Source organism: Schistocerca gregaria, chromosome 3 (genome assembly GCF_023897955.1).
Source record: "Schistocerca gregaria isolate iqSchGreg1 chromosome 3, iqSchGreg1.2, whole genome shotgun sequence".
Lineage (NCBI taxonomy): Eukaryota > Metazoa > Arthropoda > Insecta > Orthoptera > Acrididae > Schistocerca > Schistocerca gregaria.
Genome location: NC_064922.1, coordinates 738,362,980 through 738,379,103, shown reverse-complemented (window position 1 = coordinate 738,379,103; position 16,124 = coordinate 738,362,980). Strand labels below are relative to the sequence as shown.

At 38.1% G+C, this 16,124-nt stretch overlaps 1 protein-coding gene across 7 annotated transcripts in view; it reads left to right on the top strand.

Moving 5' to 3' along the window:
- The window catches only part of LOC126353810 (protein pigeon), a 479,712-nt gene that overhangs the window by 401,929 nt on the left and 61,659 nt on the right, over positions 1 to 16,124 (top strand). For all 7 annotated transcript variants that reach the window (XM_050002914.1, XM_050002910.1, XM_050002911.1 and 4 more), the window contains one exon: positions 7,244 to 7,428. In XM_050002914.1, coding sequence (XP_049858871.1) covers positions 7,244 to 7,428 — 185 coding nt within the window. The remainder of the gene's footprint in view (positions 1 to 7,243; positions 7,429 to 16,124) is intronic.

Genomic DNA, 16,124 nt, shown 5'->3' with positions numbered 1-16,124 from the left:
TACCTTCAGGTGAACCACCCACACTGTGTGTAGCACCTCTGCCATTGCTTGGTCGATAATCATTCTGGGGCCGGTCGTGGCTACCGTTCCCTGGTCTGCCATAGTTAGACCTAAATCGCTGCTCATTTCCATATCTCTCTACCCATTCAGGGTGTCTCCAGTTCCCTCTTGGTTATTGGTGACCATTGGCATCATTCGCTCTACCGGAGTTCCGTGAAGAGTCGCGACGCTTCCAACGACTGATTGCTCTGTGACACCCAGGTGACCTGTTCCACTGTGAGTGCCATCTTCCCCGACGCCTGCGGCTCCACTCAAATGACCGCTGCTCGTAGATGCTTCGTCTGTAATTATGCACACTGCCGTTCACATTGCATTCAAGTTCTAGGAGCAGATTACGGAAACTCTCTATGTCGTCCTTATGTACACCACCTGCAACGATAACATGCCACAATTGCATGGGAAATTTTCCTAGACAAATGCAAATAATTTCCACAGGCCCATAGGGATCGTCTAAATACTTATTCGCTTATGGCATGTGTTTGAACATCTGCACAGGGCTGGAGAATTTCAACCAGTCGAGTTCTGGTAGCATGATAAGTCCATGTATTACTCAACTTTGAGCTGCTACTGACCAATAAACTGAAAGAAAATACTGTTGAAATTCCCTGACTGAGTATCAGTTGTGTGCAATTGACCTCATACGCACCGCTGGCTCACCTTTTAGGTAACTGCACATGTATTCAATTTTGTGCACTTGACCACGTTGGAGGTAGGGAGAATTCGAATTGTTGCAATCAGGCCTGCAGGTGAATTCCGGTGGCCGGATTACAGAAAACTCCAAACTTCCTCACCATCAGAAAGTGTTTGAAATCAGACTCATGATTTCTACTCGTTGGTGAACGTTCCTGAGATGCTCCATGCCGTTCGCACGTGGTTCAAGAATTGCAGTCGTAACGATAACCAAACTCGCCATCATTCCTGGAATCACTGTCACAGTAATTGCCATTGCACTCATTTATTTTAGCCTTATGGGCTGTTACACCTTTCACGTGTAATTCTAAATGGGCCATGTGCTCACATAGCACTTTGGTAGCCCCTTCTTGTTGCCTATTTATCTCACACTGTCTGTGTTGAAATTTCATTAGTGACCGTATTTCGCCTGTGGATACTAATGATGATGTGTTCTTCTCCTTATTACCGTCTGAGTTGCCTACTATTGTGTGTGATAACTTGGCTCTCTCTTCCCGCACCTTTCAGTGGGCCGTGTCCTGTTGTAATATTATTTGCTCTAGATCTCACTCAGGGACCACCAGCGCCTGGCCATGGGTTTCTACCTGGGCTCTGAAGTTGACAGGGCACTTAGTGGCATCATCTTCTACTGGGGACACAAGAGCTGCTTAGTCACTTTGGTATTGTTCCTCTAACAAGCGGTGGTTCCAAAGACCCTTTCTTCTGCTCGGGACACATGAGCCACGTGGTCACTCTGGTATTGTGCCTCTAATGTGCAGAGATTCGCAGTGACCCTTTCTTCATGCTCCACAACATGATTGCTAATGACCAGCTGCCCCTACTCTAAAGCGAAAATGTGTTGGTCGCTGATCTCCAGTTTATCTCTGATACCCTGTACTATTTTGTTACTTAATTTTGTAATGGCTTCCTCAAGATGCCTCTTTTCTCTTCTGCTTGCCTCTTAGTAACTTCCTCGAGATGCCTCTTATTCTCTTCTGCTTGCCTTTTATTCTCTTCTGCATGCCACTCATTACCCTCAACTGACTGTTGAAGGACAGCCTGTAATGAATTTACACTTACCGACTGGTCCGAATTTACTGCAAGGGACTCAGGACAGCCAATGCTTGGACTTGCGTGTTCTGTGTTTTCCGCCCGGGCAGACTCTACGTTTTGAATTCGTCCGCGTTCAGCATTATTGTCTGACCAGTTCTCCCAATTGCAGCTCCTTGAATGGCTATGCATCTCCATCATATAGTTAGTTACTCCATGCTCAAAACAAAAAAATAATACCAAAAGGCTCCTAATCGACTCACATTCCCCAAAAAGCACTAAAAAATTACTTCAGTGTACCGACACATGCCGCTGGTCAAGAATCACTAATTACCACACTTGCAATGAAATAATAAATTACCATGCCTATAAAGCAATACATAAAAAGATAAAACACAGAAACAATGCCATCTGCACCTATAGTTTAAATCAATGTAAAAGTTGTTCTGCATTATAGTATGGCAATAAACAAGTTAGCACATCCAAAAGAAATTAAACTAAACCCAACTGCTCGTTAGAAGTTCTATGGCTTACCGAAATCCTAGAGCAGTGTAAGCCATGTGTATGCAGCGTGAATAAAAGGTCACTATGTGTAAGAAGCGTGAAGTGCACTTTGAGTGTATACTGATGGCTAAAAGAGCCATGCACACTCTGAATAAGAAAATGCTATCTGACATTGAAATCAAAGTAAAAAATTGGGTCACAACCAACTCTAGCCACATGACAAATACGAGGTTGTGCTGCATCAGAAAATTACATAATTTCTTCATAAGAAAAACTCACAAAAGAACATTCATTGTTAAGTCACTGATAAAGAATGGGATGTAACTATTAATATGATCCAGCCATTGCTCCTGTGAAGCAAATATTGAATAAAGTAAAGAGTGCGCAATCACTGTGCGTAAGTGCAGCTTGTAGCAACACTCTTGAAAACAAGATTTATTCCAGAGCATGTGATTTAAATTAAAAAAAGACACTAATTATTGGACCTTTGCACATGGAAATGCTATAAATGGGCTAACGAGGAAAACTACAAGGTAAATGGCGTAGGTAACGGAGATGTAACATCAGTACACTGGATAAGATTGCAGGCAAAATTATTTATTCCTTAAAACATTGATGTAATGCTTCTATAGAGCGCTGGTGCCTAAGTACAATTGCTTGTGAAATGCCATATGTTTCACAACAGACTCGTGTGCCCACGTGGTTTGCGGAGACATAATTTCTACATACTGTGACCAGATTTTAGTAACATCAAACCCCGCAGCTGTGAACAATTAACATATTACAGAGGACACATTTGAATAGACAAAGGATAATGTCAGAGGGCCAACAAACTCTAATATTAACCCAAGTGGTTGGTTTCCACCAGACAAAGTAATGAGACAAAGAAAATTCACAAAAAAGCTAAAATTACCAAGATGTGGAAAAGATTAGAATGCGTACACATACAGTTGCAGGCACACAAACATTTACACTAAACCGAGGGTGCTTCAACATATGCAACACCTTTGTTTTACATTCTTATTATGGATCAGAGTCAAATCCACATTAGAAATCAAACTGAAAGTCTGCAAAAGCCTTGCATTCCTTGCTGCAACCCAGCAAACTAGTCTTTATAAGATGAAACACAAGACCAAAAGCTAAAAGCTCGCCTCTTCTTATGAGACAATGCACCACATGGTTAAGTCAACTCACCCTTCTTCGAAGAGACTTTGGCTGCAGACACTCGGTGAGCTGGAAACAGACTGACCATCACACACACACACACTCCAACATCTCCCAAATGACCCCCTGGACAAGAAAACCCAGAGAGAAGGCTTCCACCACCGACCTAACACTGGTAACGTTCACACAAGGGGAGCAAACCTCTTTGCCTACCTGAAAACTACAAGGGTAGGCCATTCTGCTCATTCTCTGCAGCAGATTAAACCACTGTATAGCAAAATGAAACACACCCACATTCATTCACTCATGCATGCCAGAGAGTTCTGTATCATTGGGAAGCAAATAAAATGATAATGAACAGAGGCTACAGGACCATTTCAAGGTGACGACAACCGTCTAATAATGACCAACATAAATAAAAATGATTCACCCAAATACACTTCAAACTTATCTTTGATTTGCTTAAAGAACAGCCACTATTCCATTGCAAAGTACTGTTATCCCACAGCTTCATTAATCCTTTAACATTGCAGTTCTTCACCCATTTCAAAACATTTCACCACTCTCTTCTCATTTTCTTCATAAATGATGGTTGTTCCAGGGGCTAGCACATTCCTCTCCTCAAGTCTGAAATGTAATAATTCTGATGGCGCTTTTAGGTGGATCGAGGTCATCCACAAAATTATTTAATTCACTTTGAGTGAAATGCTTGTATAGAATGAGTTCACCAGACAATATGAAGTCATAGGCTCAATATCAGGTTTTGTCAAAATGCTGGATTCATAACTGGAACTTGAACTGAAAGTTGAAAATAGGTAGAATGAAGGAGCAGTGGCGTCATGATTTCATAGTACAAGTCTTAAAACCAACTACAAAAATTAAGATACCGACTGGAATCAGAATCAGAAGCTGATTGTCTCATAACATACAAGTTAAGTCAATGATTTATTGAAGTCTAATTATAACACATAATTTAATTTCACACACTGTATGAAAATGGATAATTGAAAGCTCCTTTTTCTGCATCCTACTCAGTCAACAATACTGCCGTACAAGAACTCCTCTACCAACTAATAACACTTTTGGACCAGTGTTCTGTACAGTTTTCTCTTCAGAAAACTCCTCTTATAATTTATTAAAAATCTTCTTTCCCATATACCATGGAATTTGGGCAAAGAACTATAGGCAGTAGGTAGGAAGCATGAATCTTTTTTATTCCTAGTCCTGTACATATATTCGAAATTATTTACTAGAATAGATCACGATAGTTATGCATAAAAAGAATTAAATCAAATATGTACAGGGAAGGAGCACTTGATATGTTCAGACCTCTTAATGGTGGACAAAAAGGCACTCTTGGCCTTTCTTTGCACATATTTCTGACGATTTCTGTTTGCAAGTTCAGTATTCTTTTCATGTTTCCAGTGTTTCCTTTAAAGATAGTCCCATATTTCACCACAGATTCAAAATAACTGTGGTACAATATTTTTTGTGTGCATATCAATTGTGTTGGCTAAGTTTGCTGCAGTAAATGCTGGGATGTTTAATTTATTTTCCAAGTGTGCCATATATAACAACATTGACAGATTATCATCCAGATGCATTCCTAAGAATTTTACACAGTCTGCTTCCATTAGTTCTTGATTTTTATTGACTATCTGAAGATCGTAAGATATTTAAAATATTTAATTTTAATCTATTTACATTAGATGGACCTAGGTATCTTAAGTATTCTAGCCCACCAATGATATTTTTAGGAACTTTGCATTATTATTTTCAACCAGAACTGGTGTATCACCTGAAAATTGTACTGAATAGGAATTTATGTTGAATGATAGGTCATTTATATAAAAAAGGAATAGGATTAATCTTAATATGGAGCACTGTGACACTCCATTTGAAATATTTTCTGCTGAGTAATTTTATATCTGTTAGGTATGACTTGAAGCATTTTAAAATTTAGCTATCTGTTCCATATTTTTAACTTTTGTGCAGGAATAAAGGTTGGTTTACACTGTCAAAGGCTTTAGTAAAGTTGTAGAAAATTCCTGCAGATTTCTCAGACATGTGAATACATGAATTAATATTTTTCACAGAATTGTCAGTAGCATAAATTGCGCTTCTGCTGTTTTGCTAACCAATTTAATTTATTGAGACTATATTATTGTATCTTTTATATGTAACTTATAACTTGTATTGTAATAAGCTTCTCAAAGATTTTAGAAAATACGGGAAGAAGAGAGGTGGGCCAGTAGTGTCTCATGTCTTCTTTGGAGCCATTTTTCAGTTACGGTTGGACCTGGGTTCAGTTTAGTGCATCTAAAAAGTATGTCTCTTCCAGTCATTGATTTATGAACATGGATAGTGGTCCTTCTATTATACTGGAAGCTACTTTAAGGACCTCAGTGGGGATATCATCTCATCCCTCTTTTTTAAGCGTAATATTCCTTTTTTTACCTCTTTGTGGGTCACTTTATCAACTTCACTTAAACATTTAGCCATATTTTTATTAAAAATAAGTAACTGTTTATTTTCTAGGTAATTTTCTTCATTTACATATTTTGCTGCATTTATAGCAAAATGGTTTTCATATTCTGGTACTGAACAGTTGCAATTAAAGTATATTGTATCTTAATTTTGGACATTTCCTGAGTGTTGGCTTTAATTCAAAGTTGTGATTTAACAACTGGCTAAACTGCATGTGATTTGTTTCTTTGTTTCTGAATGAATTTATTTTTTGCTGTTCCTTTCTTCTCTTTACAACATTCTTAAATATGCCTATAGGTTTTAACATAATTTACAAACTCAGAACTTTATTGGTTTTGAATTCTGAATGTAATTTTTTGCCAGTAGATTTTTTATTTGCCACTGAATCTTCTTTAACCTACAACAAAAGAAAATTATGTTTTCCTCAGTGTTTTATTTTGTGAAGATTTTTCTAGTATTTTGTACATTAATTTTTGGCAATTGGATCTGAAATTCATGGTTAAAAGTAGAATTGAGCAGTGTTGTCACCTACATTCAGTGTTTAAATTATTTTTTTTTTTCATCTTGCCTCATCAACCACATGAAAGCAGCCGTCTTTCAAATAACTTTACTGTTCCCACCACACCATTGGAACTCAAAACTTAACCTTTTTCTCTGTCCTCTATTTGGCTATCTGAAGTTTTTGACAGATATTCAACATTTTATATGTGGTGCAGAGCATTTAACCCCAAAATATGGATAATGAGCATAACAAAAGAAGTCTGACATATTTACCCTCTCTTTGGGAGTCATGACAGTAGCAAAATATGTCTGTTGGTTTTCAAACTTTTTTAGAGTGGCGTCCAGTTCTTACATACATCTATAATGAAGGAAAATACATTAACTTAGTAGGTTTTCAAACAACACATAAAATTCATGGCATTTCTGTTTTCTGAAACAAACTTGGTGTGGTGCTGCAAAATTGTTCTTGATGCTTGATCTATCCAACAATGATTAATACAGAAATTTGCGACACAGGAAAATTCATAACTTATAATTTGTTAAGAAAAAAGGGTAGAAAACCTGACATAATGGTGAAACTTGGACAGATGCATCAATTTTGGACCCTGGAAAATGTAGATCAGCTGTTACCTTACTGAAGTAAAACTGATGAAGACCAGTATTATTAGTATCTTAGCCTTTGGATCTTGATTTCTACGAGTTCAGTTTTCTGTGTCTTGTGTCTGATTTTTTGTTTAAATTTGATGAACTCTAAATGAGCTAGCAGTTCTCTGATATAGAATGAAATTCTTTTTTTCACTCCTTGCAGAATCTTCGAGAACTGAGCATGCATTTGTTAAAGAATGGGAGCAGGCAAACTCCAATGAATGTCCATATTGTAGCAACACGCTATGTTGCAGCTCAACTAGAAGTTTCAAAACATTTGTGTGCTATGTTATGTCAGTGTGCTGGCATTGATTCGTACAAAGAGCAAGAGAAAGGATTTGCTCTCATGTAAGTAGAATAGAAGAAAATCTTAGATCAGTTGCCATTGGTCCCCCTTTCTCCTTATTTCTCAGTAATTGCTGTATAAAATCATTTGAACTAACACTGATATACTATAGTTTCACTGTTAACCCTTTCAGTCAGTTTTTTCAATTCTGGTATGAACATTTTTTAATTTGGTACCCAAGTAGAACTTATTTTTAGAACATTTATCATGTAGCAAAAACCAAAATTAGTCTATCGAAACCCAAATTGTGGATGATCCACTACAAAGGACCTGTGTCTTACATGCATAATTCTTCATAGTTTTCAGAATTTTTTATTCTGTATAGTTAATGTCAAAACTTATTGTGACCTTTTTTAAGAAATGGAACATTTAGGTAATACTGTCATAAAATAGTTATGGGAAACTGTTAAAGAAAGCTTGCTGAATGTTAAATGATGCTGGTGACATACAAAGTTTATTTTTCATGGAATTGTAGAAAGCAGTTGTGTTGATTTTATTTCATTTCATTTCATGTTCCATAGGCCCAACTATGTTGGGTTCACAAGGATCTGGAACAAGTCGGTTTTTTACGAATACAATATGATAATCTTATAGCATATACAGACATTTGAGTACATAATTATATAAAAATTTATACAGTAAATTCTTTGAGCAGCAATACAGAAAAAAGACGATACATATTGTCTTAGAATCATTAAAGTACTATGGAAAAACAGATACAGAGCACACACAGATACAGAGCTCAAGTTAAATAACATTCTTAGTGGCATTATGTCAACTTGTATCATATAATATTAAAATTTTAGAATTTATTTGTTTAAAAATTAATCTAGACTGTTAAAAGCTTTTTCTAGCAGAAATATTTTAGTGCTTTCTTAAACTTATTATTGTTTTGAATCTCTCTATTTATTTCAGGAGGAAGAGCATTGAAGAGTTTTGTTCCAGTGTAGTGAACACCCTTTTGCGCCAAGCTCAAATTTCTATGCTCGCTGTGTATGCCATTCTTCCTCCTTGTGTTATGTTCATGATAATTATTGTTTGGTTGAAATATGTCTATATTTTTACAGACAAAACACATGAGAGAAAAAATATATTGTCATATAGTTATGTGTATTTTAAGTTTTCAGAACTATTTCTACAGGAGTCTCTTGGGCGCAATTCACATATAACTCTTAAAGCTCTCTTCTGAGCATTGAACACTTTCCTTGCTATGGCTGGTTGCTGCTAAAAATAATGCCATATTCAATGAGTGAGTGAAAATAGCCATAGTATGCCACTTTAGAGTGTTAGGTTCATTCCATGTAGTGAGAACCCATAAAGCGTACGTAGCAATGCTAAGCCTCTTACAGAGATCTATAATATGTGAAGACCAGTTCATTTTCTTGTCCATGTGCACTCCAAGAAATTTGGTTGTTTCCATTTTTTATATTGGCTGATTACCACGTGTCACACTTATCTCTCTCTCTTTTTCTGTTTTTGTACAATACTGAATAAAGTTGGTCTTACTGGAATTTAATGAGACACCATTCACCGTGAACCAATTAACCACATCTGAGAGTATGTGATCAATGGATTCCTCAAGATTACTATCTGTTCTACTGCTCATAAAAATTGTGGTATCATCAGCAAATAATGTAAATTTACACGGCAGGCTTGTACATGATGGTAGATCATTTATAACACTCAGGAACAATAGTGGCCCAAGAATTGAGCCGTGAGGCACTCCACATGTAATGGAACTCCATTCAGAATGTGAAGAAGCATCACATTCTCCACCTGAATATTCAAGCCAACTTTTTGTTTTCTGTCTTGGAGATACGACTGTAAACAATTGCCTGCAATTCCACTTATTCCTACTAATTTTGCTTTTTTGCAACCAACCAACGGTTGTTTCGAAAGCTTGAATTTTGTGTGTATGTTTGTGTGTCTATCGACCTGCCAGCGCTTTCGTTTGGTAAGTCGCATCATCTTTGTTTTTAGATATATTTTTCCCACGTGGACTGTTTCCGATATTATATTCTAATCTATACTCTTAAAGACGCAGTGCCCACCTGGCGAGTTGTCCTATTAGATCCTTAAGACATGTCGACCAACAAAGTGAATGGTGGTCTGTAACAACTGTGAATGGCCTTCCATAGAGATACTGTCGAAATTTGCACATGTCCCAGATCACATCTACATCTACATCTACATCCATACTCCGCAAGCCACCTGACGGTGTGTGGCGGAGGGTACCCTGAGTGCCTCTATCGGTTCTCCCTTCTATTCCAGTCTCGTATTGTACGTGGAAAGAAGGATTGTCGGTATGCTTCTGTGTGGGCTCTAATCTCTCTGATTTTATCTTCATGGTCTCTCCGCGAGATATACATAGGAGGGAGCAATATACTGCTTGACTCTTCGGTGAAGGTATGTTCTCGAAACTTTAACAAAAGCCCATACCGAGCTACTGAGCGTCTCTCCTGCAGAGTCTTCCACTGGAGTTTATCTATCATCTCCATAACGCTTTCGCAAGACGTTCTCTGTCTGTAGTTGAGTAGTTTCTCTTAATCTTTGTAAGTGTCCTAGAAGCAAAGGCTATAACCTTCTCTTTTCCATCCGAAATTTGCACCAGAACAGCATCGATCCCTTACCCGCCAGCGTCTTTGTGTAGTTCTGTAGGTGCCCTCTCATCATACAGACCAAGTACAGGGTCAGTCTTCAGAGCTTTTTGCAGCACACAGAAAGAATCCTGTTGAGCACCACCCCAGATAAATTTAGCATCAGCTTTTAACAACTCTTGGAGTGGCCTGGCTTTGATACAAAAGTCTTTGATAAAACGATGGTAATAAGAACATAATCCATGAAAGCTTCTCACATCTCTAATACTTCTAGGAATAGGAAATTCCGTTATAGATCTCACCTTTTTTGGGTCTGGCCGCACACCTTCATTTGACACAAGGTGTCCAAATATTTTGATTTCTTTTGCTCCAGAGACATTTTCTTGAATTAGGTTTCAGTCCGCCTTGTTGGAGATACTTAAGAATGGCCCTCAGTCTTTTTACGTGTTCATCAAATGTCTCTGAGAACACCATAATGTCATATAAATAACAAAGACACTTCGTCCACTTCAGGTGACTTTAGATTATCCATCATCCGTTCAAAAGTTGCTGGTGTATTACACAAACCAAATGGCATTACCTTAAACTCATACAGGCCCTCAGGGGTGATGAATGCACTTTTCTCACGATCAGCCTCATCTAAGCGATCAGCCTCATCTACTTAGATTTGCCAGTATTCCGAGTACATGCCCATGGTTGAGAAAAACTTAGCCCCATTCAGACAATCTAGTGTGTCGTTAATTTGTGGAAAATGGTAAATGACCTTTTTAGTTATCTTATTAAGCTTCCTGTAATCAACACAAAAGCACCAAGTGCCATCCTTCTTCCGGCGAGGACCACTTGTAATGACCATGGGCTCTGCGAAGGCTGTATGATGTCATTCTTCATCATTTCCTCTACTTCATTGCGAATTATTCAACATTCCATTGCTGACACATGGTATGCTCTCTGGCTTATTGGTTGATGGTCTCCGTTGCTAATCCAGTGCTTCACCATTGATTTGTCTAATTTTCTCTTCACCTGTGGATTGCAGCATTCAGAGAACTCTTGAAGAGTGCTAAGTAGCTTCTTATGTTGTTCCTTAGTGAGATCTGGTGATAGTCGAGCTAGAAGATCTTGTCTCGTAGTGGTAGCGCTAATTTCGCCCACAGACTCGGCATGGGAGGTTTCTATGATGCTCAGCTGTTCTTCAATTAACGGCTCAGCACTTGCTATGCACATGCATCCTGGAAGAATCTGCAGTTCTCAGCGATAGTTACCTATCCACAATTCACCAAATCTGTTCTTAAACAAGATGACGGAGGCTGGGATGACCAAGTTATTCCACTACAAGATACATGGGTTGATGCATGGCTTGACACGTGACATTACCTTTCTAGTGCTGACTGCAGGAATGATCACTTCGTTCAGCACACATAGTCTCCACATACTCGGATGCTCATTTTCCTGTCCACAGTATCTCATCTTGTCTAGCATAATCTTTGAGCGACCACAATCGCTTGAGAAGCTTTCAAAAAGTCCCATCTGAGAATGATGCCATGACTACACTCTTGTAAGACGATGAATTCTAAGGGCTGTGTATAGCCACATATACCCGCACCAGTGGTACATCTTACTGTGGATGTTACATATTTCCCATTAGCCATCTTCAGCAGAAATGTTTTATTGTCGATGAATACGGTTTTCTGCAACTGGCAACGGTACTTCTCCGAAATGACTGAGTATGATGCTCCACAAGAGCTTGGGCTGGTCAGCCGTCCATGAGGATATTGCTGCATTTCCTATCATTTTTGTAGTGATCGGTGGTGGAGGAGTTTTCTCATTAGCAGCCTCACCTCCAAGGAAGGTCACACCCTATTGTTTTCCAGGTTGCGGCAGCTAGGTGATTGGCTGGAGCTTCTAAACGGCGATGGAGCCCTTGATTGGTGTGTTGGGGAGCGTCCTCTCCAGTGACTAGCTTGCGGCAAAGGTGACTGACGTTGTCCTGTACCCATATCTTCTTGTTCATCTTCGTCGTCCCGGAGTTGGTTTTGGCTAAGATAAGTCTGCTGTCTACTGGCACAAGCATCATCAAATATCTGCTGCCTTTCTCGAAAATAGTGCAGCACATGCCTCAGTTGTCCACAGTGGGAACATATTGGTTGGTTATCCTGGGTCCTCTGGATGTCAGTCTTCCTTGGTGCCCAAACAAGTTCCTCATGCAGCATTGTAGGAACATAACTCCACCTGGGTCTTGACTTTTTCACCATTTTAAAGGGATGAGAGACTGGGTTCAATGTCTGTTCCACTTCCTCCCTTATGACCTCTTTTTTGCTTGCTGTGCGATCGAAATGCCTTCTGAACTTCCTCTCTCACTATCTGATGAATAACACTTGTGAAATCAGTTGCTTCCTCCATCACAGACATTGATACGACGTTTGGAAGCCGTTCAAACTTCTTGTGTGTAATTCTTTTTTGATACATTGTCTCAATATACTGGCACCATTTTATGAAGTCGTCTGCTGTCGAAACCTCTTTCAGGAATAGGGCTTGATTCATGTCTTTAGCAACCCCCTTCATGAGATGTGCAACCTTGTCTTCCTCCTTCATTGTAGGATCCACTATCTTACACAGCTTCAAGATGTCTTGAATGTAGGATGCTGTAGTTTTTCTACTGGACACTGTACCCTGCACTTTAATTTATCTTCAGCCTTGCACTTCTGTCATTGTGTGTCACCAAAATATTTGCACAATTTCGCCTGGAATACTTCCCAGCTTGTGAACTTCTCCTTGTTGTTCTCATACCATAGCTTGGCAGTGCCCTCCAAGTAGAAAAATACGTTAGCCAAACACATGGTGTCATCGCTTTTCTTAAATTTGTCTATATGCTCATATACCTTCAGTCACTTGTTTTGATCTTGGACATCATCACCAGAGAACCTGGAAGAATGTCTCATGTGGTGGCACACCATTGCTGCCATCGTAACATCCTCTTCTTCTTCTGTCTCTGGTAGATTGTGATCTGTTGAATGTGGCTCGAACTCGGGTTTCTCTCCACATAAATGGCGGCACTGTCGTGAATTGATGGGAGCCATTGTATCGTCAATAATGTGCAATATCACAAGTTCCAATACCCAGCATATCCACCAGAATAATGTCACATAGAAGAAGGTGTAATTAGATGAATGACGAACACAAATTTCCCTTAATGATGGTTTATTCAGCACATGCACATAGAAGAGCACGGAGCGAACTGCCTCTAGCCCAAACACATACAGTATATATATGGCTACACAACATTCCAGTACAGCAATTTTTGCCATTTGTAGATACTTCTAAAATATATGCAAACTGAATATAGAAATTAAAATTGTATAGTCCAGGTGAGTTTTTAACTCACGACCCTCAATGCAACAGTTCAGTATCATATCCACTACACCATGGTTCTACTCAGCTTCTTCTGTGACAATATTTCAATACATTACTAGAAATATTGTCAACCCCTGCAGAGTTCTTACTTTTTAGAGACATGATGATTTTTTGAATTTCATCTATAGGGACAGGATTAAGGTGCTTTTCTGAAATTGTATTTGCATATACAGCTTGACAAAGAGTTACAGTTTCATCAACAATGGGCTTGCAAATAATCTGTTGAGTTACTGACATGAAGTGTTTATTAAAAATCTCAGCCACGCTTTTGGATTTATCTACTAGGGTACCTTCATATCTGATTTTATTTACATCATCTTTGCTTGTTGTATCTCTTCCTGTTCCTCTTTTTACAATGCTCCAAATTGTTTCTTTTTAATTATTAGAATTATCTATTTTCTTCTCATAATAAAGAGCTTTCGATTTCTGAATTAGTTTCTTTAAAATTTTAGAGTATAATCTACATCTGTAGATAATCTTATTGCAGCATAAGTTTCCCTTTTGGTTTTACATGACTGTTTTCTACCTTTTGTAAACCAAGGCTTACTTACAGAATTGGAAGCACTGTTTCTGACCCATTTCTTTGGAAATATTTCTTCAAAAAGGGCACAGAATTCAGTTATAAAACATTTAAATTTAGTAACAACATTATCAAGGCTACATGCTAGAGACCAATCCATATGCTGCAACCGTTTCTTTTGCCTCTTTGTTCATTACTCCTATAAATTTCCATTGAGGAAATTGTTTTTTGAACAGATTAACATCATAAAGAGTGAGAATTCGTCCATCATGATCTGATAGCCCACTTATAACCCACCTGACAGTATAATTCTGATGTCTACTTACATCTAAAAAAAATGTTATCTATCATAGTTTGGGACTCGCATGTACTTCTTGTTGGGGAGTTTCCTGTTGCTCCACAAAGATGTAACTTGCATTTGGGACACTGCATGTGCATTATAGCTTTTCACCAATGATTTTTGCATCTGAATGCTGATTTACACTAATGCATGGCAATGGTCTACAGTATCATATCCAGTATCCTCTACCATTTTCAGTTCATTTTTATACTTTGTAGGCACATGTACTGGGGTAGCTTCATTTGAAGGTCTGCCTCTCTTCTTCATAGTCCAATTTCATGTCATAATCTATGATTCTACAATGACATAGATTTAAAGTTTTCTTTCCAGGAAGCCCAAGACAGTTCACTCAAGCACATACTCCAGAACCATGAATTGGTTAATATTACAGCCATATCAATGGCCAGAGCAAACATGCATTGTGTCTGCTTTCATATTTGAATAAATATTCTATGAACTCAAAGCAAAGTGTCATAGCTGTCAATACCATCCATGGCAATGTTGTACAATTTCACAAGACTCAGAACATCAAGGTAAAATATTTCCCTCTTATCCCAACAACTACAGCATTGTTTGATTCCAGTGCCTTTGAAGTTTGAGCTCAAAGTGACTGAGCTGTTGTCAAACCACTTTGTGAGGATTACAAAACCATCATTGCTGGTAAGCTCTTGAATAAATCACCGTAGTTCATTTTGCCTTGTGTCTGGATCAGTATATCAAAATCAGTCTAAATCTTCTTCCTTGAGATAATTCATTTTCTGGTAAAATTCATCATTGCTGTAAGCCACTGAAGAAAAATCGTCATCATATTCAAGTTCTTCAGTATCAGATACATCACTATTTTCAAAAAGTTCTAATATCTCTTTCATGCTGAGTTTTTTCTTTATAATTCCTGATCATTATTGAAAACATTTCAAATAATTACTAACAACAATCGATTGTAAAAAAAAAAGTACAAACACTTAAAACTGGCATACAAACAAAATGTGAATTTTTGTAGGAAACCAAAGATAAAGACTAATGATTTTTTGAAACTTTTCCATGGCATCTGCAATTCTGCTGACTTATAGTTGTAACTAGTTTTGAAACTATGGAAACCTCTTTCAACAAGAAAAACATATCAGAACATTACTGAACTTTTACTGAACTCTTAGCCACAACCTTTACATGGCCAACACCTTGTGCGATTGATGGAAGTTCAAACATCGGCAAACAGATGCTGACTAGTAGAAGAGAATGTCCAGTACAAAGTATACCATGCTGGTTACAAAGCCTTTAGAGTGCATATATTGGCTGAAAATGAAATAAGCATGTTAAACATATGTTCTACATCAGATATGTCTAGTTCTGCATGATTAAGATTAAACATTTTCCATTGTGTGCTAGGTGCTAGTATTTTACTCACATAATCCTAATTCCCTCTGAATGAATGGTAAAATTTGACATCACGATAAGTGTGGTAGCAGCTAATTCAAAATATCCAGATGTTTTATAATTTCATCCAAAATAATATGACCACCGGTTTAATTTGGTCCAAATTTCGATTGCAGTACAGTACCAATTCTGCCCGACATTGATTTGACCAATTCTTAGTAGATTTCCATAGGTGTGTGACACCAGATGTCTATGCAGAGGTCAAATAACTCACATAAATTGCTGGCTGGTGGTTTGCGAGTGCAAAGGATTCCCTCAATAGGACCTCAGATGCCTTTTGTTAGATTAAAATCAGGCGAGTTTGTTGGCCAAGGCATCAAGTAGAATTCACTATTATGCTCTTCAAGCCATTGTAGCATTGTTCTGGCCTTTTGGCATGGACAGTTACTCAGGTGGAAG